Source organism: Stomoxys calcitrans, chromosome 1, assembly GCF_963082655.1.
Source record: "Stomoxys calcitrans chromosome 1, idStoCalc2.1, whole genome shotgun sequence".
Classification (NCBI taxonomy): Eukaryota; Metazoa; Arthropoda; class Insecta; order Diptera; family Muscidae; genus Stomoxys; species Stomoxys calcitrans.
Genome location: NC_081552.1, coordinates 120,839,973 through 120,863,225, shown reverse-complemented (window position 1 = coordinate 120,863,225; position 23,253 = coordinate 120,839,973). Strand labels below are relative to the sequence as shown.

Below are 23,253 nucleotides of genomic sequence, written 5' to 3'. Positions count from 1 at the left end.
CGATTTTGCTTCTTGAGCCCCTACAAGGCGCAATTCTTACCCAAATGAACTGAAATATTACACAATGGCTTCTACAATGTTCAGCATTCATTTATGGTCCGAATCGGACTATAACTCGATATAGCTCCAATAGCAAAGCAGTTCTTATTCTGGTTGTCTAAAAAGAGATACCGCGCATAGAACTCGACAAATGCGATCAATGGTGAAGGGTATATAAGATTCGGCCCGGCCGAACTTAGCACGCTCTTACTTGATATATTATTTATATTAAAATTTTTAAACCTTGCAGCAAACAGTTTCAAATTTTTGAACTTGTAAACAATTCTTCTTCTATATATTGGGTTGCCCAAAAAGTAATTGCGGATTTTTCATATAGTCGGCGTCGACAAATTTTTTCACAGCTTGTGACTCTGTAATTGCATTCTTTCTTCTGTCAGTTATCAGCTGTTACTTTTAGCTTGCTTTAGAAAAAAAGTGTAAAAAAAGTATATTTGATTAAAGTTCATTCTAAGTTTTATTAAAAATGCATTTACTTTCTTTTAAAAAATCCGCAATTACTTTTTGGACAACCCAATATTAATGTACATTTGTGGCAATTTGAAACGTACAATTTTGACTTAAAAGCATATGTTTGATTTTAAAACATATTTTGTCTTAGAAAATTTGATCAAATTGAGTTCTGAAACTCAAATAAAAAAATAAAATGAAAATAAAAGATGTAATATACAACTTCTTAAAGTAGAATCTAAAACCGAAGAAAATGTTTAATATTTTTGCAAAAAATTACTTCTGTCCCATTTCCAGCAGACATTCTGTTGTTGCACTATATTATACCATCCACCATAGGAAGGGGAATGTTAATTTCGTCATTCTGTTTGTAACTACTCGAAATATTCGTCTGAGACCCCATAAAGTATATATATTCTTGATCGTCGTCACATTTTATGTCGATCTAGCCATGTCCGTCCGTCCGTCTGTCTGTCGAAAGCACGCTAACTTCCGAAGGAGTAAAGCTAGCCTACACAAATACTTCTTATTAGTGCAGGTCGGTTGGTAATGTAAATGGGCCATATCGATCCATGTTTTGATATAGCTGCCATATAAACCGATCTTGGGTCTTGACTTCTTGAGCCTCTAGAGTGCGCAATTCTTCTCCGATTTTAATGAAATTTCGCACGAAGTTCAAATCGGTTCATAACCTGATATAGCTGTCATATAAACAGATCTGGGGATTTGACTTTTTTAGCTACTAGAGGGCCCAATTCCTATCTGATTTGGCCGAAATTTTGCATGACGTATTTTATTCTTACTTTCAACAACTGTGAGAAATAATGTTCAAATCGGTTCATAACCTGATATAGCTGCCATATAAACCGATATGGGATCTTGACTTCTTGAGCTTCTAGAGGTCGCAATTATTATCCGATTTGCCTGAAATTTTGTACGACGGATCCTCTCATGACCATCAACAAACGTGATTACTATGGTCTGAATCGGTCTATAGCCCGATACAGCTCCCATATAAATCGTTCTCTCTATTTTACTTTTTGAGCCCCCAATGGGCGCAATTCTTATTCGAATTGGCTGAAATTTTACAGCCAATTCGAATAAGAAGAATTTTATTGTGGTCCGAACCGGACCATATCTTAATATCGCTCTAATTGCAGAGTAAATCTTTTCTTTTATCCTTTTTTGCCTAAGAAGAGATGCCGGGAAAAGAACTCGACAAATGCGATCCATGGTGGAGGGTATATAAGATTCGGTCCCTCCGAACTTAGCACGCTTTTACTTCTTTTTTTTATTTTACTAACAAATTTTTCTGAGTATAACTTTTTTGAAATATTGTACACAAACCTTTGAACCCAAGATGCAACCATATAATATAGAACTTTAGCTATCTAATAAAAGGAAATTTTTGTTTGGTGTATTATAAAATATTTTATAATTGTTTTGTAATAGATATAGCTACCTTATACATACATCTACCAGCCGATTTGGTCTGTTATGGTTGCAGTAGCCATAATTTTCATCAAAAACGGTCCAGACTTAAGACTGCTGTTCTCGATATTTCAGTAGGTATACAAAATTAAAGTCTGACTAGATGTAGTCATAGGTTTTATGTATTGAAAGTAGTAGGTAGACTCGGTGGTTTAGAATATAATATAGTCGGTTGCGCCCGACTTTAGTCTTTCCTTACAGGTTTTTATAAACTAGAAGTTTATATTATATATTCCAATAAAGCTATACATTCTCCGTTTTCCCCCTGGGATCATGCATACATGCATGCGTGTGTGTATTATGATAACAACATGTGAACAATCAAATATATGACATGGACAGAACTTCGTCGAATTTGTCTAATGCATTTGTTTGGCATATGAGTATCAGCCCTGCCAACATTTTGAAGTGCCATTCATCTGCAATCGCCATGTAGTGACGCCTTAGACTCGTCCGATTTGATAGAAAAACGATTGTTTGTGTTTTACAAAAACAAAATACATGAACAATCGCATTTTATCTTCTCAACAGGCATTCAGAATATAGTTTTTTTTTTAATTCGAACTGTTTTATGTGGGGCGTTTGCTTTGCTTGCAGCGCCCGTGTCATTGTCCAAAGAATTGTCAAAGTTATTGGTTCAACAATTTGTGCTGCGATAGGTGTTAAAGGTTTTTAATAATTAATTTAAGTAAAACAAAAGAAACACGTCAGGTGTCAGCGACTCCTGGGATAGAAAATGTTTGCAGGGCGTTTGGATGTCACTACTTAGAACAAAGCTTTTCATTAAATTTATTTGAATAAAGCCACTGTTCGAATATCCAGTCTTTTTGTTGTTCGAACAGTCTAATATGAATGGAGCAACAATCGATTGAGTTCAAAGGAAATCATGTGGAAATTGATTTTCAATTGCAGCAACTCAGTGACGACATTAAAGGAGAGGTGGCGTTAATGTTATTGTTGTTGCAATTGCTCTTTTTGCTGTTGAATTTCCTTTTCCCACTGTAAGGTGATGTGTGATTTCGTTAATACTATTCAGACAGAAGCATATCAAATTGTGTTTGATGCAGGAGCCTAAGACAAAAGGTTCAACTAAAATTGAACCTGAAGCTAACGAAGAAATTCAATTAAATGAAAGCTACTACGACAGACACGTTTTTACTGAAGGTACATAATGTAGGGAAAATATAACAATGGGGGTGCTACGTAGGGTTTTGCATAGGGAATTCACGAGCAGGGAACTTTCGATTTTTCGAAGACGGGAACTCCCGGGAAAATGTTGCATTGCAAACTCTTTCTGGGTTCGTGTAACAAGTATAACAAAAACCGCCGCCACGACTGAATATCGCGCCTCAGCCTCGTTGGTCAAACGGTAGGCGTGCGTTTGCGATAAGCTAATATATTTAAATATGCTGGCAGAGTAAGCCGAAAATGCAGTTAACATTGGAAACATGCGTGGTGTTTACGAGTCAATAAAATAAATGAGCGGCAACAATATAAGGCCAACGGCAATAATAAAATATGAGGACGGATCGAAATTATCAGCAGCTGAACAGCAACCGAAGCGATGGCGCGGTTTCTTCAGCTCCGAAGGACCACCAACAGATGTAGCAAGCTCTAATGCCCCTGTGCGCCGAAACACACCTACGAAGAATTTGAAACCGTCCTGGTCTCACTCAAAAACAGTAAATCAAGCGGCCCTAACAATATACTTGCTGAACTGCGGCCTTAGCTCAAGCTAAAATTGCAAATTTTACCCATGAACATTCCACTATTGAACAGGGCAAATTTCTCACATATCAATGAGTGCTGTCCGATTCAAGTTTAAGCTCATTGATAAGGGGCCTCCTTTTTATAGCCGAGACCGAACGGCGTGCCGCAGTGCGACACCTCTTTGGAGAGAAGTTTTTCATGGCATAGTACCTCACAAATGTTGGCAGCATTAGGAGGGGAAAACCACTGCTGAAAATTTTTTTTCTGATTCGAACCCAGGCGTTCAGCGTCATAGGCGGACATGCTTACCTCTGCGCTCCGGTGGCCTCCAAGCTATCACCACAATAATCAGAGTGGCCTAGGACACAAACGCTGTCCCCGCGAAATGGAAGAAAGGGATCACGGCCGCAATGTAAAAACTGGAGGGGATTACATTGCTAAAGGCAATAAATAAAGTGATGGCAAGTCTTCTTCTGTAGCTTATTTCGCCTGCACGTAACAGCATTTTGAGGAAGGAACAGGCAGGTATTTGATCAGGACGTTCTTGTGCCAACAGTTTTAACTCCCTGTGCATAATCATTGAAATGTCTGCAGAACTTTAAAACAAACATATAACTTTTATTCATCGACTTCGGGCGTGCGTTTGACACAGTAAAGGTATCCTTGGAAAGATCGTGACATAAAATAGGGCTGTATTCATTTCATTCCTAATTTTAAGTCCACTTCAATGAAAACAGAGTCGATCTTTCGGGATCGATAAAGGGGTGAAACAAACAATAAAAAAAATTACCCTGTTTTGGCAGCAAAATAACAAAGGACGGAGGATCAGAAGCAGACATACGCGTACGTATCAACAAGGCTAGAAGCGCCTTTCTTAAACTCAAAAAAGTTTGGAAATGCAGTGACATCTCACATCACACAAAAGTCAGACAAGAGTAGTGGGAAATCTATTTTTTTATATGGCTGTACAACTTGAAGCTTGACTCGAACGACTACCCGAAAAATACAAGCTTTTATAAATAGCTGTCTGCGACAATTACATTACATTGAATTTACTAGCATAGTCATAACAAACACTTCCCCTGTCGATGTAGAAATCCGGAAGAGAAAATGGACTTGGCTGGGTCATATGACACACCGAACATGACATACCGAACAAGTAAAAGCGTGCTAAGTTCGGCCAGGCCGAATCTTATATACCCTCCACCATTGATCGCATTTGTCGAGTTCTGTGCGCGGTATCTCTTTTTAGACAAACAGAAAGCAGAACTGCTTTGCTATTGGAGCTATATCAAGTTATAGTCCGATTTGGACCATAAATGAATGCTGAACACTGTAGAAGCCATTGTGTAATATTTCAGTTCATTTGGGTAAGAATTGCGCCTTGTAGGGGCTTAAGAAGCAAAATCGGGAGATAGGTTTATATAAGAGCTGTATCAAGCTATTGATCGACTCAGACTATATTAGACACGTATGTTTAAGGTCATGAGAGAAGCTGTTGTACAAAATTTCAGCCAAATCGGATGAGAATTGCGCCCTCTAGAGGCTCAAGAATTCAAGATCCCAGTTCGGTTTATATGACAGCTATACAGGTTCCATACCGATTTACGCCATACTTAGCACAGTTAATGGAAGTCATAGCAAAACACCTCATGCAAAATTTCAGTCAAATCGGATGAGAATTGCGTGCTCTATTGGCTCAAGAAGTCAAGATCCAAGATCGGTTTATATGACAGCTATACCAGATTATGAACCGATTTGAATCATACTTAGCACAGTTGTTGAACCAAAACATCAAAACATTACGTGCAAAATTTCAGTTAAATCGGATGAGAATTGCCTCCTCTAGAGGCTCAATTAGTCAAGACCCAAGATCGGTTTACATGGACTGATTAAAACCATACTTAGCATAGTTTCTGGAAGTACTACCACAACGTTACGTGCAAAATTTCAGTTAAATCGGACGAGAATTGCGCCCTGTAGAGGCGCAAGAAGTCAAGACCCAAGATCGGTTTATATGGCAGATATATCAAAACATGGACCGATTTGAACCATACTCGGCACAGTTATTGGAAGTGATATCAAAACACTATGTGCAAAATTTCAGTCAAATGGGATAAGAATTGCGCCCTTTAGATGCTCAAGAAGTCAAGACCCAAGATCGGTTTATATGGCAGCTATATCAAAACATGGACCGATATGGCCAATTTACAATACCAACCGACCTACACTAATAAGAAGTATTTGTGCAAAATTTCAAGCGGCTAGCTTTACTCCTTCGGAAGTTAGCGTGCTTTCGACAGACAGACGGACGGACATAGCTAGATCGACATAAAATGTCGCGACGATCAAGAATATATAAACTTTTTGGGTCTCAGACGAATATTTCGAGTAGTTACAAACAGAATGACGAAATTAGTATACCCCCCATCCTATGGTGGATTGACAAAAATATCCACTTTATAAAAATTTGGAAGACAAGGATTGCCATAGATCCTTATATTAAAACATCAGGCAGTGCAGTGACGGGAAATTCAATTAAGCCTAATGAGCAGAGAGCTGGCGATGAGATCATCACCAACTCACAAGTAGCCCATTTACTGAAGGACTAATGATTGAGGCAATCTAAACAAATCTCCACAGAAGCGAGACTGCTACACATGCTCTAATGGAGAAAATCAGTACGGGCCGATTCATATTGCCTTAAATCAGGAGCCATGGACGACCCGGATCAAAGTTTCTGGACTGAATGAACCATATTAACTACCAATTATTCTATGCTTGCACTGGTACACGGCCGAGGACCTGCGTTATTCGTCATAAAAAACTTAACTTATATATTTTCCACAGAGTTGTCAATGTCGGATGCAACAGTGGTGAGACAGAGAGACGGTGTAGCATACTTGTAATGGAATTCAGTAATGTTTTTATTTAACGAAAATCGTTAGTTAAAAGGCGATAACAGAAAAGTTAACGAATTTGGTATTCAGTAGCCACTTTTAACGATAATCGAAATAGCTAAAATCAGCTGTTTCCGCAAACGAATAGAAATTCGTTAACTACACGACGGACAATTATTTGGTGTTTATATTAACGAAATAAATAAAGATAAATATTTTCAATGGCTTCAGAATATTTTTTCTCTAGTTTTTTCTTAAAACATTTCGGATGTGTGTGTACAATCAATTAAAAAGAATGGTAGCGTGTGTTTAATAATATAAACAAGTAGAAGCGTGCTAAGTTCGGCCGGGCCGAATCTTATATACCCTCCACCATGGATCGCATTTGTCGAGTTCTTTTCCCGGCATCTCTTCTTAGGCAAAAAAGGATATAAGAAAAGATTTGCGCGATCAAGAATATGTATAATTTATGGGGTCTCGGACGAATATTTCGAGTAGTTACAAACAGAATGACGAAATTAGTATACCCCCCATCTTATGGTGGAGGGTATAAAAAAAGCCGCTAAAGTTTTATACGAATAAATTGGTATTGATAGCACTTCTTCTAAATACATTTTACATACATTTTATAATTTGTGATGGTTTTGAATTAATGAAAGATTGAAATTCATTCTTTATTAATTTCATCATCTATAAGAAAAATTAATAATATTTTTGTCGAATCCTTTTTGTGTTTTTCGTGTTTTTGGGTAAAGTTACCAGAGAGAAAAAATAGATTACCATTTCTGTTAACGAGGAATTAGAAAATATCATAGTCGTAAACGATTTTTCGACATATTTAAGTATACGATGTTCGTTATAAGTTACAGAATTGCGGTACTGGCATCACTTTATCTGCCCTTCGACTCTCCGATACCATCACCTACGTCGGAGCAGCAACGGATGGTGAGGAAAGCGAAACAAGCGGGAAACAAGGTACTTATAGGGTGCGATGCGAACTCAACACATTTCGCGGGGTTCATGAATGCTAACGACCTGGCAGAGTTCTTGAATACTAACCACCTAATAACACTTAATAAGAGTAACACCACTACCTTTTTTTAATAGGATTAGGGAGATTGTATTAGGTGTGACGATATGTTCGGAAAATCTAATCGATGAGGTTCAGGTCCTGACCATCGCTACATTGGATTTAGAATCGCATGGCGAGCCCCGAATACAATAAGCTTCCGGAATAAGTTGAAAACCAACTGCACAAAATTCGAAAGACTACTCAGAAGAAGACTTGAGCAATATAATTAGGATTGTCCAAGCATAGAAGACACTGACGACAATATCAACAGGATTACGACTGCACTAGTGGAGTCTTTCGAAGATAGTTGTCCTCTTCGGGAAAGGAAATCAGCCCAAGAAAAACCCTGAATGACCGGGGAGATTCACATATTTGGGAAAGATATCTACAGACTTTATAATGGAGCTCGTCGTAAAAAAGCAGAGCGGCAAAACGTGCCTCCTGGAAGATTTTCTGCGAACAGGCCGATAGAGTTAATGACGCCGCCAAGATGAAAAAGTTTCTCTAAAAAACCCATTTTCAAACTGAAACGTTAGTAGACGACTTGGGAGTGAGAGCAGAGACAAGGAAGGACATGTTGAAAACCCATTTAAATCCATAAGCCTTACGTCCTTTCTACTCGAAACCATGGAACGTATAGTGAACACCATGATAAAGAGTAGGACAACCAGCGAACTGCTCATATACAAGCAGCATGTCTGTGTCAAGGAAAGGTCGGTGGAGACGGTCCTGCACGAGGTTGTGCATAAATGCCAAAACGTACACACTGGCGGTATGCATTGACAGGGGACTTTTAGCAATGTGCGGATCGACACACTTATCCAATTCTTATACCAGTATCGGGTGGACCCGGTCCTCAGAGACTAAATAAACCATATGCCAAGGAACAGGTGAATAAATTGTGCGTCCCATGACATAAATATAAGGGAGAAAGTGACATAAGGCACGCCACAGGGGGTCATTTTATCGCCACTACTTAGGGTGATCACCATTAACGACCTATTAAGGATGCCGACTGAGGAAAGAATTGAACCCGTCTGCTACGCAGACGAAGTTATAATTAAGAAATAAGTATCCAAAACCAGCTATGCAGAAGGGCCGAAAGGGTCTTTCAGATGGCATATGACTGGGCTAGACCCAGAGGTCTCAGTGTTAACCCAGAGAAGACTGAAATCCACCTGATCACGAGGAAGACAAAGGTGGGCCAATTCGACGACGTTTCCTCGATTGAACAATTTCGATATCTGACAAGGTCAAATACTTAGGTGTGATCGTGGATAGAAAACTGAATTGGAGGCGTCACATTCAGGAGCGTACTGAGAAGACTCATAGATGTTGGGCACTATATAGGCTCGAAATGGGAATGAATCGGAAGATAGTCCAGTGGCTCTACTGAAGCGTGATTAGACCAACACTTAATTATGCCTCAGTAGTTTGGTGAACTGCTATGGAGAACAATTGCAACATAAGGATAATACAACAGGTTCAGAGAACATGCTGTGAAGGCCAGAGAACTACTGTCAATTGGGTCGACACAGTTCGAGTAAAGGGCGTGGGCGACAAACGCGCATTTATCCTTGTGGAACAGCAAAACGATCGGTAGGAGTGCGAAAATCCTATGGGGAGATCCAGATCATGAGAAGACGAGGCTATTACAAAAAGGAAGTAAGAAGGAGGTCAATATAGCTTTCGGTGTCATAACGGGATACATAGCACTACGAGCTCACATATGTTAAATCGGTGCGGCAACTGATAGCATATGTAGGGCATGCGGAAAGATGATGAGACGTTGGACCGTTACGGCTAACATAACCGGCACTTAGGTGGGGACAAAATACCAGACATGAACCAATTTAGGGGAGTGGCATTTAAAACAATTAAGGATGTGGAAGGATCACGGAATTCCTAATTTGGATTTTCTTTTTCAAGGTTACTTTTTATACCCTCCACCATAGGATGGGGGTATACTAGTTTCGTGATTCTGTGTGTAACTACTCGAAATATTCGTCTGAGACCCCATAAAGTATATATATTCTTGATCGCCACGACATTTTATGTCGATCTAGCCAAGTCCGTCCATCTGTCCGCCGCTTCTTATTAGTGTAGGTCGGTTGGCATTGTAAATGAGCCATATCGGTCCATGTTTTGATGCAGCTGCCATATAAACCGATCTTGGGTCTTGACTTCTTGAGCCTCTAGAGTGCGCAATTCTTATCCGATTGGGATGAAATTTTGCACGACGTGTTTTGTTATGATATCCAACAACTGTGTCAAGTATGGTTCACATTGGTCCATAACCTGACATAGCTGCCATATAAACCGATCTTGGGTCTCGACTTCTTGAGCCTCTAGAGTGCGCAATTCTTTTCCGATTAGAATGAAATTTTGCACGACCTGTTTTGTTATGATATCCAATAACTGTGCCAAGTCTGGTTCAAATCGGTCTATAACCTGATATAGCTGCCATATAAACCGATCTTGGGTCTTGACTTCTTGAGCCTCTAGAGGGCGCAATTCCAATCCGATTTGACTGAAATTTGGCACATAGTGTTCTAGTATCACTTCTAACAACTGTGCTAAGTATGGTTCAATTCGGGCCATTACCTGGTATAGCTGTCATATAAACCGATCTTGGGTCTTGACTTCTTGATCCTCTAGAGTGCGCAATTCTTATCCGATTAGAATGAAATATTGCACCACGTGTTTTGTAATGATATCCATGAACTATGCCAAGTATGGTTCAAATCGGTTCATAACCTGATGTAGCTGCCATATAAACCGATCTTGGGTCTTGACTTCTTGAGCCTCCATAGGTCGCAATTATTGGGTTGCCCAAAAAGTAATTGCGGATTGTTTAAAAGAAAGTAAATGCATTTTTAATAAAACTTAGAATGAACTTTAATCAAATATACTTTTTTTACACTTTTTTTCTAAAGCAAGCTAAAAGTAACAGCTGATAACTGACAGAAGAAAGAATGCAATTACAGAGTCACAAGCTGTGAAAAAATTTGTCAACGCCGACTATACGAAAAATCCGCAATTACTTTTTGGGCAACCCAATATTATCCGATTTGCCTACGGATTCCCTCATGACCATTAACATACGTGTTTATTATGGTCTGAATCGGTCTATAGCCCGATACAGCTCCCATATAAATCGATCTCTCTATTTTACTTCTTGAGCCCCCAAAGGGCGCAATTCGTATTCGAATTGGCTGACGTTTTACACAGGTCTCCAACATATAATTTAATTGTGGTCTAAATCGGATCATATCTTGATATCGCTCTAATAGCAGAGCAAATCTTTTCTTATATCATTTTTTGCCTAAAAAGAGATGCCGGGAAAAGAACTCGACAAATGCGCTCCATGGTGGAGGGTATATAAGATTCGGCCCGGCCGAACTTAGCACGCTTTTACTTGTTTAATATTTGGAGCGCACAACAAGCCGATTACTGTCTTGGGTGTATGTGCATGTGGCATCGTGCGGATTAATATCCGCACCCTCTTTTCAATCTAATCTAACATTGACAAAAATACGATATGTCGTAGGAATTCATACCACAAATGGAAGGAAACAAAATTATTGTTGCATAATTGAATTCTTGAAAGTATATATTGGTTTTGAAATTCGTTTATTTAGGTACCAAAACGTGCAAAATGGTACTTTGTTGCTGGATTGATTTTAAGCTCGGAAATTTTGCATACAGGTACATCTTGATAATATATATCATGCGACTAGACGGCTAGACTATGCTAGAAATTCGTACATTTAGGTACTTAAACGCAAATAATGGTACTTTATTTTTACAAATTGACCTAAAGCTATCAGGTTGGGATACAGGTAGACCTTAACCGTATATAGTGGGCATCGATAAGTTTATTTTTTAAATTTGTTTATTTAGATACTATAACGTACATAATGGTCGTTTCGAATTATGGTTAAGTGCTCAAAATGGGATATGGGACACCTAGGCAAAATAAAATGGGCGACTAAATGATTTATCTGAAATTCTTTGCAATTCATATGAAACAATGCAAAATTGGCCGAAATCGCACCAAACTGGTAAAAAAATTCAGTGTTTTTTTACGGAAGAACAAGAGTTCATATCTTTCTAAAATGAAAAAATTAATTTGTGATTGTTTGTTTGTATGTTGGTTTGTTTGTGGGTTTGTAAATTTGTTTGTTCCGTATAGACTCAAAAACGGCTGAACCGATCTCTTTCAAATTTTCACAGATTGTGGGGAATGATCTGGAAGGAACAATAGGCCATATAACTTATTGATGTCAGGACCCTCCCCTTACCAGAAAAGTATGACCCTAAAATAAAAGTGATCCGATCGGGACAATATGGGATCCAAATGAATGGTATTCAGGAGTAGACTACGAATTTCATATTAAAAATTGGATCCAAGGAACTGGGGGGCTGCCCCGACCCCAAAACCTCCCTAAAATAGGTTTATTGGACGATAATGACAACATGGGACTCGAATGAAAGGTATTCGGCAGTATATTACGAAAATGGTCACGAAGGAGGAAAAGGCTTTTTAGTTTGTTGATATTGGAAGGGGGCGGACCCTCCCCCATTACCCCAAAAACACCACTTAAAATCAAAAGTGGACCGATTGGGACAATACGGGCATCAAATGAAAGGTATTGGGGTGTAGAATAAGAATATGGTATTAAAAGTTGGATAAAAGGCACCCAGCCACTCCAACACCAAAAGTTCCACAAACAAACGCATTGGGCGTACAAAAAAATATGGAACTCAAATGAAATGTATTCGGGAGTTGATTTCGAATATGACATAAAAAATGATGTCTAAGTATTTGAGGTCGCCCCACCACCAAAAGTCTCCCAAAATGGGAATTTTACTCGATCATAGCTATGTAAAAGTCAAATGAAAGGCATTTGAGAGTAGATTACGAAAATGACATTAAACTTTGTGTCCATGAATCTAGGCGGTGATTTACCTCCTAAAATCGCCTCCAATAGGTTATTTGACTTATTAATTTGCGTCATTCAAATTTGGCTCAAGTGGCAGTGTGGCGCACAACCCTCATATAGACGCCCTCCACGAAACGGCTGTATATACCAATCATGACAATATAGGGTTAAATCAAAGGTATAAAGTTGTGAACTGCGAATGTTAAAGTTTATGGGGATAAAACATTTAGATTTAAAAATGGGTTCATAAATAAATAAATTTATGAATTACCATTACACCAATGGTGGGAGAAAATCGCTTTACCCAGAGGATGGGAAAAGGTAAGAGTATCGGGAGTTGATACTATGGATCTAAAACAATTCTTTTCAAAATTGGAAAGATCCAAGGAGTTGTGGGAAACGAGTAGGAAACCACGGGATTGTGGTCAGACACAATACCAAATATTGCAGTCAAGTTATAAGGGAAATAAAAATGCTCCTTTTTTCAAACAACTTACATTTGTACTTTTATTTATACTTAGGTGAGATGTGATCTGGTTCGCTGCTGAGACAAGAAGAGACCCTATGCTTAGTCTTTACTTGACAGGCCAGTTCGTAGAATATGCGAACTGCCAACGAGATAAAAGAAAGAGCCCTAATTGCCAGATCAATACATATTAAAAATAGGGGGAAAAATTTATGTACTGTAAAGTTAATACATACTGATTCATATTAAAATATTTTTGAGTTATTATCAAAGTTCAAACTTATTTCATTTCTTAAAAATAAGGGTAAAGTACAGTAAACATCCTGCCCCCCTTGGCCAGTATTGGCCAAAGAGAGAAGGTCTAATGTCCTTAAAGAGTCCTTTGCAGACGATCCAATGCCATCATCGCAATCTGCACACATCGCCGTAAATTTGTAGTGGGAGGAAGTGAAGAGGTTGTCTTTTGTTGAGATCGTTGTCGTTTACACTCGGCTAAATTCCGTCTGTTAATTCCATTTTGGTTTCTCACCGATTTATTTTGCCTTGTGACATTAGAGCGTACATTTCTTGGAGTTTCACATTTTTTGGAAGGTCTAGCTTGTATACGATCTGTAATAGGAAGATGCAATAGTGTATTATGTGCATGGCCGCAGCGCTGACACAAGTCCGGTGATGTACAGCCTGCCGAATCATGTGATCTTGCCATACAATTCATACAATACCCATGAGCTCGCACAGCTCGACGCCGATCCTTAACGCTCATTGCCAAGAACATTTTGCAGTATTTCAACGGATGATACTTACGGCAGATGAGACACTGGTGTAGGTTTGAATTTTTAGGACCCCTATAATGGAATATTTCTCTGGATAAATGATAAAGATTTGCAACATTTTACAAAAACTTTAATAAGAAATGGAGCATATACTGGACACCTCTGATGTTTTATTGAAAAAGGAGATTTTCAAATGATTTTGGGAAAGTAAACTATTTTGGGATTTTAGGATATTGTAGGAAATGTTGAAGGATTTTTACTACAAGTCTTCGTGTCCGAGGGGAGAAGGCAAATCTTCGTTATTGGTCTTGTGAGAACACCCATCTGTGTACGTATATCCGCCACTCTAACATGACCATCGCTACCGTAGTAAGTTTTCTTAATCCTCCCTAATCGCCATTCGCATGGTGGGAGAAGTTCGTCTTTAATGACAACGAGTTGGCCGATAGAGATATCGTCCTTTACATTTTTCCACTTGTACCTTCTGTGGAGTTCTTTCAAGTACTCGTCCTTCCATCGACGAGCGAATTGGTGCTGAAGAGCCTTGAGTTTATCCCATCTATCTGTTAAACAAAGGGGTTCTGAGGGTGTTTCTGGAAAGGCCATCAATGGGGCACCCCTCAGAAAATGTCCTGGTGTCAATGCCAATATTTCGTGGGGATCATCGGTCATAGGTGATAGTGGCCGAGAATTCAAAACAGCTTCAATACGAATTAATAGAGTGGAGAACTCTTCAAAGGTGTACTTATAATTATGTGCCACTTTTCGGAAAAGAGTTTTAAAGGATTTTACTCCAGCTTCCCAAATCCCTCCCATATGTGGGGCATTTGGAGGGATAAAGGACCAATTAAAACCGTGGGATGAGTACTTTTCAGAGATGTCCTTGAATGAGGACTTTATAAAGTGTTCAAAGGACTCTCGAAGGATTCTTTCAGCTCCCACGAAGTTTGTCCCGTTGTCAGAATAAAGTTGTTTCGGTAGGCCTCTTCGACCCACAAACCTTGTAAAGGCTGCTATAAACGAATTGGAGGAGAGATCAGAGCAGATCTCAAGGTGTAACGCTTTTGTGCAAAAGCAAACAAAAATACAGACATATCCTTTATGATATGCTGCTTGTCGAACAATGGAAGTCTTAATGGAAAAGGGGCCTGCGAAATCCAAGCCAGTCACAGTAAAAGGGAGGGAAAAATTGATTCTTTCGGGTGGCAGTGCAGCCATGATTTGGGATTGAACCTTTTGCTTGTATATGACGCACGTTTTACAGTTTCTAATACACTTTTTTATGAGTGGTCGCAGCCTTGAGATATAATACTCTTGCCTAATGGTCCTGAGCATAAGAGAGTGTTCAGCATGCATGAGGAGTTCATGTGTAAATTTTACAAAAAGTTCAGAAAATCTCGATTGAGCCGGTAAAATAATTGGATGACGTTCGTTATAAGTGAGATCTGAATTGACCAACCTTCCATTTGCTCTTATGGTATCGTCTGAGTCAATAAAGGGGTTAAGGGAGTAAAGTGAGCTTTTCTTGCTAACTATTTTAGCTGTACAAAGAGAGTGATACTCTGATGCGTAATACCTTTTTTGGGTTAAGGTAATGAGTCGATTTTTCACCAAATTAAATTCTTGAAAGGAAATAGTGGGTGTTGTGAATGGGGGATAATCAAATGATCTTGAGATTTTGGAGTAAAATCGGAAAACATAAGCAAGAACCCGTATGGCCTTGTCCCATTTTGAAAACCTTTCTAATGTGTCGGATTGGTCATCGAACGTGTGAAATACTTTTATCCTTCGCATTTCTGGTGGATTCTCAGATAAGAATCTGGACTTTGGCCAATCCTCGGGGGGGTCAAGTAGCCATGTCGGTCCATGCCACCACAATGTGTTATTCATGAGATCAACAGAGCTACACCCACGGGATCCTAGGTCTGCTGGATTATCTGCGGAGCGTATATGACGCCAGATGCAGTTTCCAACATTGTGGAGGATTTTGGAAGTCCTGTTGGCCACATAAGTTTTCCACGTATTAGGTGGTTTTTCCAGCCAGCCCAGTACAATGGACGAATCACACCAGAGAAACATATCGTAGTTCTGAATTGGGAGAGAGGTTATGAGTTGTCTCATTAATTTCGAGAGTAAAACGGCTCCACAAAGTTCCAATCTTGGGAGACTGACTGGATCAATAGGAGCGACCTTCGTTTTGGAGACAAGAAGGTGGCACTGGACAGAATCCTCCGTTCGAGTTCTCAAGTAGACCGCAGCACAGTACGCCTTTTCTGAGGCGTCACAGAAACCGTGTATCTGCGTATGATATAATGGGGCAAAATTGATCCAGCGAGGTATTTTTATATCAGCCAGCTGGGAAAGATTTACGACAAATTTATTCCACTTTAATAGAGAGGAGGGCTTTACATTCTCGTCCCAATCGGTCCCTTCCAACCACAGCTGTTGCAAAAGGAATTTTGCCTGGATGATTATTGGGGAAATCCAACCAGCTGGGTCGAAAAGCTTCGAAGAAGCCGATAATATTTGCCTTTTAGTTATAGCTTCAGAGGGCGATATATTTGCAACTTGATACGAAAATTGGTCGTTGAGGGCGTTCCATTGGATACCCAATGTCTTTGCCGAACTAGTTTCATTGAACTTTAGAAAATTCGTATCCAACAGACAATCCTTTGGGACGGAATTTATAACTTGTGGGCAGTTTGAAGTTATCTTTTTGAAAGGAAAACCGGCTGAACTTAGGACTTTGATTAATTGTGATAGGGAATCAATAGTTGAGGCTATATTGTGTGCTCCTGAGAGGACGTCATCGACGTAAATTTCTCTCTGCAAAATTTGAGACGCCTGAGGGTGTGTATCCGCTGAATCACGAGCTAACTGCAAAATTGTCCTTATTGCCAAGTAGGGGGCTGAACTAACACCAAAAGTCACGGTATTAAGGGCATAATCTCTAATGGGACTAGTGGGTTCTGGCCGGAAAAGTATCCTTTGGAAGTTCGTGTGGTCCTTGTGAACTAATATCTGGCGGTACATCTTCTCGATGTCACCGCTGAAAACGTACCTATACAGACGCCAGTTCAAAATCAAAGTCGAAAGGTCTAATTGTAGGGATGGACCGATATACAACACGTCATTAAGGGACTTTCCTGAGGAGGTTCGCTGAGAGGCGTTAAAAACAACCCTCACTTTTGTACTACGACTGTCAGGCTTAAGGACCGCATGGTGGGGCAGGTAGTATGTACTTTGAGATGAGTCTTTGGAAATTTCATGAGGCGTAACCTCCTCCATATGGCCAAGGGAAATATATTCCTTTAATATATTGTAATATGTGTTCGCCATTTCTGGTTTCCTGCCTAGAGACTGTTCCATACGCAAGTACTGGATAAGGGAAATATGTCGTGAAATGCCTAGACCTAGTTCCTTGTGATTTTCGGACTTAAAAGGAAGTTTTACTATGTATCGACCTTCTGCGTTTCGAGTGGTGGTTTGACAGAAAAAACTTTCGCAATACTCATCATCTGGGGATATAGGAGGGCTTGAAAGAATCTCTTCCTGCTCCCAAAACAATCGCAGTTGTTGGCTTATCGGATCCTCAGAAGTTTCGGTGGTTTCAATAGCGAATGATGAGCAATTGAGGGTTTCTAATGGACCGCTAATTATCCACCCAAATATAGTCGCTTGGGCCAAAAGAGAATTTGGCAACTTCTTGACCCCATCAAGAAGTAATTTTGGCATGACATTGCTGCCGATCAACAAATCTACGGGTCCAGGAGAAAAGAATTCAGGATCAGCCAGATCTAAATCAGATAAATCGTCATAAGAATAATCTGATTGAGGGACAAAAAAGTTTGGCAGTAGTCGGGTTATCTTGGGGACGACAATTGCTTGGATGGCCAGCGAGTGGTCATGTTTCCTCGAATATAGGGTGAGCTTACAAAAGGACTTTGAGTTTGCCACTACACCGCCGCCCATTCCCCGTATTTGAAAATTCATTGGTTCGGTTGGAAGCAACAAACGCTGCTGCAAACGTTTAGAGATAAAGGTTTTTTCTGACCCTTGGTCAAGAAAAGCACGAGCACTAAATGTGTCTCCATTATGGATTATGGAGACTAAAGCGGTTGGCAAAAGGGTTTTCTCGCAGAGCTGGTTGTTCTCGGAAACATAATGAGACGACGTTTGGGTCACTTGGTAAAAGTCTTGGCTAGGAGTGGAAGTGGATGGTAATTCAATAGGAGAGTTTACGTCAACAGGGTTTGTGGTATTTACGTTAGACTTGTTTGGAGAAGATTTGGTGTTGGAATTGGGAAAGTGCAAGAGCGTATGGTGGTTTTTCTTGCACGTTGTGCACAGAAATTTGCTTTTGCAATCGCTCCGAATATGTGTATATGACAAGCAGTTTAAACACGTATTATTCTGCCGTACAAATTCGCTGCGAGCTTGGGGACTCATTTTTAGGAATTCTTGGCAGCTTCGAAGAGAATGGTTGGAGTTGCAAATCTTACAGGGAAATTGGGCTTTACTTTCTGTATTGAAAGCATGAATATCAGAATCCTGTTTTCTACTGTTCCCTTTCTTGGCGCCCTGGATGCTATTGAGTCTTTCGACCACCTCATACCGATTGGAAAGAAAGGTATCCATTTGGTCCCAATTGGGGAGATCCCTATGTGATTTCAATGACTGTTCCCATAGTGAAAGGGTTTCATGTGGGAGTTTTGTAGAGCACAAAAACACGAGGATAGGGTCCCAATCGGCTGTGGAAATTTTCTGAGCATTTAAAGCGGCCAAACAATCATTTATTGTAGCCTGGATTTCCTGAAGGGCCTCGCTGCTTTCGGAGGGGATTTGCTTTAAATTGAGGAGGATTTTTAGTTGGTTGTCAACCAAAATTCTCCTGTTTTCGTAACGAGTCTTTAAAGCATCCCACGCCAGAGCAAAATTCTCTCCACAGAGCTTATATTTCTTCACAATAAGTGCCGCCTGGCCTCTTACCTTCAAACGAAGGTGATACAACTTTTGTACGGCCGATAATCTGGGATGTTCTCCATACACTGCGGAGAACATGTCCCTGAATGAGGGCCATTCCTCATAGCCCCCATAGAAGATCTCTGTGTCGCAAGGAGGGACCTTTATGCAGGGAACAGAGTTGTCCATAATTGGACTTTCTAAAACAGGAGAAGAGGATGAATTATAGGGGTTTATGAGGGTCTTTTGCAAGTCCAAAATCCTGGCTTTACAAGACTGAAAGTCACTTGTACATTTAACAAACTTCTTTCTAGCTGACTGTAGCAGCCCCTCATCAGAATTTGAGTCCTTCGAAATACAAAGTGTCCTATAAGTCTTTTGAAGAATTGTCCATCTATCATTTAGCTCCTGAAGAGCAACTTCAAGGCGAGAATCGGAAAGGTCCTCCACGGGCGTGTCGCCAAAGCTAGCAGAAAATGTTATTAAATTATCAGAATCGAAAATGAATTCTTCCATTGTGGATAAAGGGATATTCCGAAAGGAAATATATCAAAACTGGATGAAAATATTAATTTGCAATTTCCAAGGAATGGAAGTGCCCTCAAAGTTTTGAAAAACTTTAGGCTTGAGTAAAAGAAAGTAATAAAAATAATAAAAAGGGTTTTCAGAGAGGACAAACCTATAAGAGAATATGGGTATTTTTGTTATATTTATTTATATATATATGTAAAAGACGGTATATATTTGTGACACAAATACAGAAAATAATAATATCTATTATGGAAGTGACACAAATATAAAAAATAAATAATTAACGTTGGGGTTGTTCTCGTTCTTTGTACCATATAATTCAAAAAGGTAATAGGTTCAAAACTGTTCCCAGTGTGGACAAAATTTCTTCGTTCTAATATAAATATCTCAATATCAAGGGGTTTGATACATAAAATCTTTCAAAGACCTATTTCCTTATTCACATATAAAATTGAACGATGGTTTCTTAAAAAATTCTTGTATTTAGGAAAACTATTCCCAATTTCGCCACAAGGTATCAATAAAGATTTATAAGCCCGATTTTTACACTGTTGTTGGTTCATAAAAATGTAAAAACTGTTTCCAATTTGAATATGCCACTGACATTCAATGTAAAGGCAATAATAGTTTGAATTACTGCTTAAAAATTAAAACGAACTGTTCCCAGTTACACAAGCAAAATTTCATAACAGCTTTTCAAATGTTTCCAAAATTCACAAGGGTCTGTAAAACTGTTCTCACTTTGAGCCTTCGTCTATATGTACATTCATTTTAACAATGTTAACCAACACTTCGTATAAAATTGATAAAATATGTATGTTTTGGGTTTGGTCGATTAAGCTATCGTTTCTAGCACCGAAGATCCGAACCCAAATAAGCTAAGTTGGAGTTCATGCAAAACAAATTGTTGATATAATATTTTGAGGTAAAATAATTTAACATTTGTTAATGATTGTTTCGAGAGAGTTTTTACAATTTGAATAGCACTGTCCTCGGATAACAATATGTATGTTACTGTGTGTAGTACATATTAAGTGGGAATTTAACACCCACGTTCAGAACCACATTAAGCAATGAGTGCTAACATTGAATGTTAAACCGAATGTTATATAGTTTAGTAGTCACTGATCGCAAGCAAGAATTGATTTGGGGGATTTATTTGCAAATGTTAATGTGGGCTCCAAGTGGATGTCAACATTTGAGTCGTAAGTTGTTGTTGTTTATTTTTTCTTTTTCTTTCGTATATTAGACCGTTGTTTCAAGGTTAATTGAATTGAGTTACACTTCCTGGTAGCCCCAGGGGATGGGGGGAATGGATATGTAAATGGTTAAGTGAATTGAGTTACACTTTTCGGGAGCCCCAGAGTAGGGGGGTGGTGTACGGATAAGTAAATGGACTGTATTTGTGATAATAAAATAGGAATAATTTGGAAACTTACTTTGAAGTGAAGAGAATTAATTCCATGTGAAGTACCACTTGTGGGATGAAAGATCCAGCTGCGACGACCGTGGGCAAGAGGAGCATTGCAGCATGCGGTTTTCGTCCAATGTCGGTGAGGGGGTGAACCTTTGATACACCCCTGCTTCAAATAATAGAATTGCACGTTTTTGTGAAAAAAAAAAAAAAACGTTTGACGACCAATCCCTATCCAGTAGGGGGAACACAACAGATGGGAATCTGGATTGGCAAATGGAATGCTGATATACTTTCCGGCTTTCTTGCGTTTCCTTTAATATTCTGGACAAGGCACATAAAAAAGAATTTTTTTGCTTTTTAATATTCTTTTTGGGACGTGAAGTCCTCCAAACGCAAATGATTCTTTACTCACTTCTATCCTTTTAATTTTCACTGTTCTGTCCAGCAAAAACTATCAAAAACAAAACACTTTCTTATTCCCGAAAAAAATTGATATTCAGCGAATATTTTGTCAAAACACTTTTTCTTCACGCAAAAAATTGATATTGAGTAGCAATTTAAAGAATGCGAGAATACGGGAAATAGTGATAAAACGTGTTCAGCACTAGCTGTCACTTTTTACTTCGTTGCACTTTTTAGTAAAGGTGAGGTTGCCAGATAACAAGCAAGGCTCGAATGGACCATGTTAAAGTTTATGGGGATAAAACATTTAGATTTAAAAATGGGTTCATAAATAAATAAATTTATGAATTACCATTACACCAATGGTGGGAGAAAATCGCTTTACCCAGAGGATGGGAAAAGGTAAGAGTATCGGGAGTTGATACTATGGATCTAAAACAATTCTTTTCAAAATTGGAAAGATCCAAGGAGTTGTGGGAAACGAGTAGGAAACCACGGGATTGTGGTCAGACACAATACCAAATATTGCAGTCAAGTTATAAGGGAAATAAAAATGCTCCTTTTTTCAAACAACTTACATTTGTACTTTTATTTATACTTAGGTGAGATGTGATCTGGTTCGCTGCTGAGACAAGAAGAGACCCTATGCTTAGTCTTTACTTGACAGGCCAGTTCGTAGAATATGCGAACTGCCAACGAGATAAAAGAAAGAGCCCTAATTGCCAGATCAATACATATTAAAAATAGGGGGAAAAATTTATGTACTGTAAAGTTAATACATACTGATTCATATTAAAATATTTTTGAGTTATTATCAAAGTTCAAACTTATTTCATTTCTTAAAAATAAGGGTAAAGTACAGTAAACAGCGAATCTGATCTCATTATTCTGCTCATATATCTAGCGGACCACCTTACCCCAAAACAGTCGATCAATTATAGTAACCTTACGGGACACTGTGATTTAATTAATGTGTGGGGACACAAATAAATCCAGGCCGCCATAGCCCCGAAATTGTGACGTTCAGCGTGATAACAGGAGTTGCAAACCTCAACGTTAAGGTTGCAACTATTTTTAACTCATCGATAGACAAAACCAAACGACGTGTTGCTGGGCAACATTTCAAAAGTTTTACATGGTTTAATAGTAAGAACTATCGCCACTGCATCAAATATATAGACTGGCAAATTAGTTCTTTACCACAGAAAATCGTTTAATATGGCAATTTCATTTCATAAAAAAACACTAAATGATGACTATTTAATAGGTAGTCATAGGTATGGTGGTTGTCTATGAGTGACTATTAATAGACAACGACCACAAGATGATCCACTCTAAGAGAGTGACACTGATACTACATGTGCTGTTATATGGTTCAATTGGATTTACTTGATCGAATTGGATTTAGTTGATCCAATTGAAAACAGCCAGTAAATAGTGCTAATTTGGTGAAGCCAACATGAACAGAGAGAGGGCAGAGTGGTAAAAATTAATCATCCAGCATGTATCTTTGTTATGACAACCACCTATCGGTCCTTTGAATAAAGAACAAGAACAAGTAAAAGCGTGCTAAGTTCGGCCGGGCCGAATCTTACATACCCTCCACCATGGATCGAATTTGCCGAGTTCTTCTCCCGGCATCTCTTCTTAGGCAAAAAAGGATATAAGAAAAGATTTGCTCTGCTATTATTATATTATTACATATTGGAGACCTGTGTAAAATGTCAACCAATTCGAATAAGAATTGCGCCCTTTGGGGGCTCAAGAAGTAAAATAGGGAGATCGATTTATATGGGAGCTGTATCGGGCTATAGACCGATTCAGATCATAATAAACACGTATGTTGATGGTCATGAGAGGATCCGTAGTACATAATTTCAGGCAAATCGGATAATAATTGCGACCTCTAGAGGCTCAAGAAGACAAGATCCCCCCGATTTGAACCATACTTGCCACAATTGTTGGATATCATAACAAAACACGTCGTGCAAAATTTCATTCCAATCGGATAAGAATTGCGCACTCTAGAGGCTCAAGAAGTCGAGTCCCAAGATCGGTGTATATGGCAGCTATATC

General features: G+C 39.0%; 1 protein-coding gene across 1 annotated transcript; it reads right to left on the bottom strand.

The window, feature by feature from the left end:
- Positions 1-13,105: 13,105 nt before the first annotated feature.
- LOC131994309 (uncharacterized) lies at positions 13,106-20,892 on the bottom strand. The gene is made up of 2 exons (XM_059361059.1): positions 20,798-20,892; positions 13,106-13,937 (listed from the first exon to the last, which is right to left on the bottom strand). The coding sequence occupies exons 1-2, from the start codon at positions 20,881-20,883 to the stop codon at positions 13,463-13,465; spliced, it is 561 nt and encodes a 186-aa protein (XP_059217042.1). The 5' UTR covers positions 20,884-20,892; the 3' UTR covers positions 13,106-13,462.
- Between the last annotated feature and the right edge of the window lie 2,361 nt (positions 20,893-23,253).

Excerpts from the sequence above, each read along its gene's own strand:
- LOC131994309 (XM_059361059.1), bottom strand. The coding sequence starts at position 20,883 with ATGCTCCTCTTGCCCACGGTCGTCGCAGCTGGATCTTTCATCCCACAA. Across the intron at positions 13,938-20,797 it reads TTAATTCTCTTCACTTCAAA|GGGTCCTAAAAATTCAAACC; the intron begins GTAAGTTTCCAA and ends ATTCCATTATAG.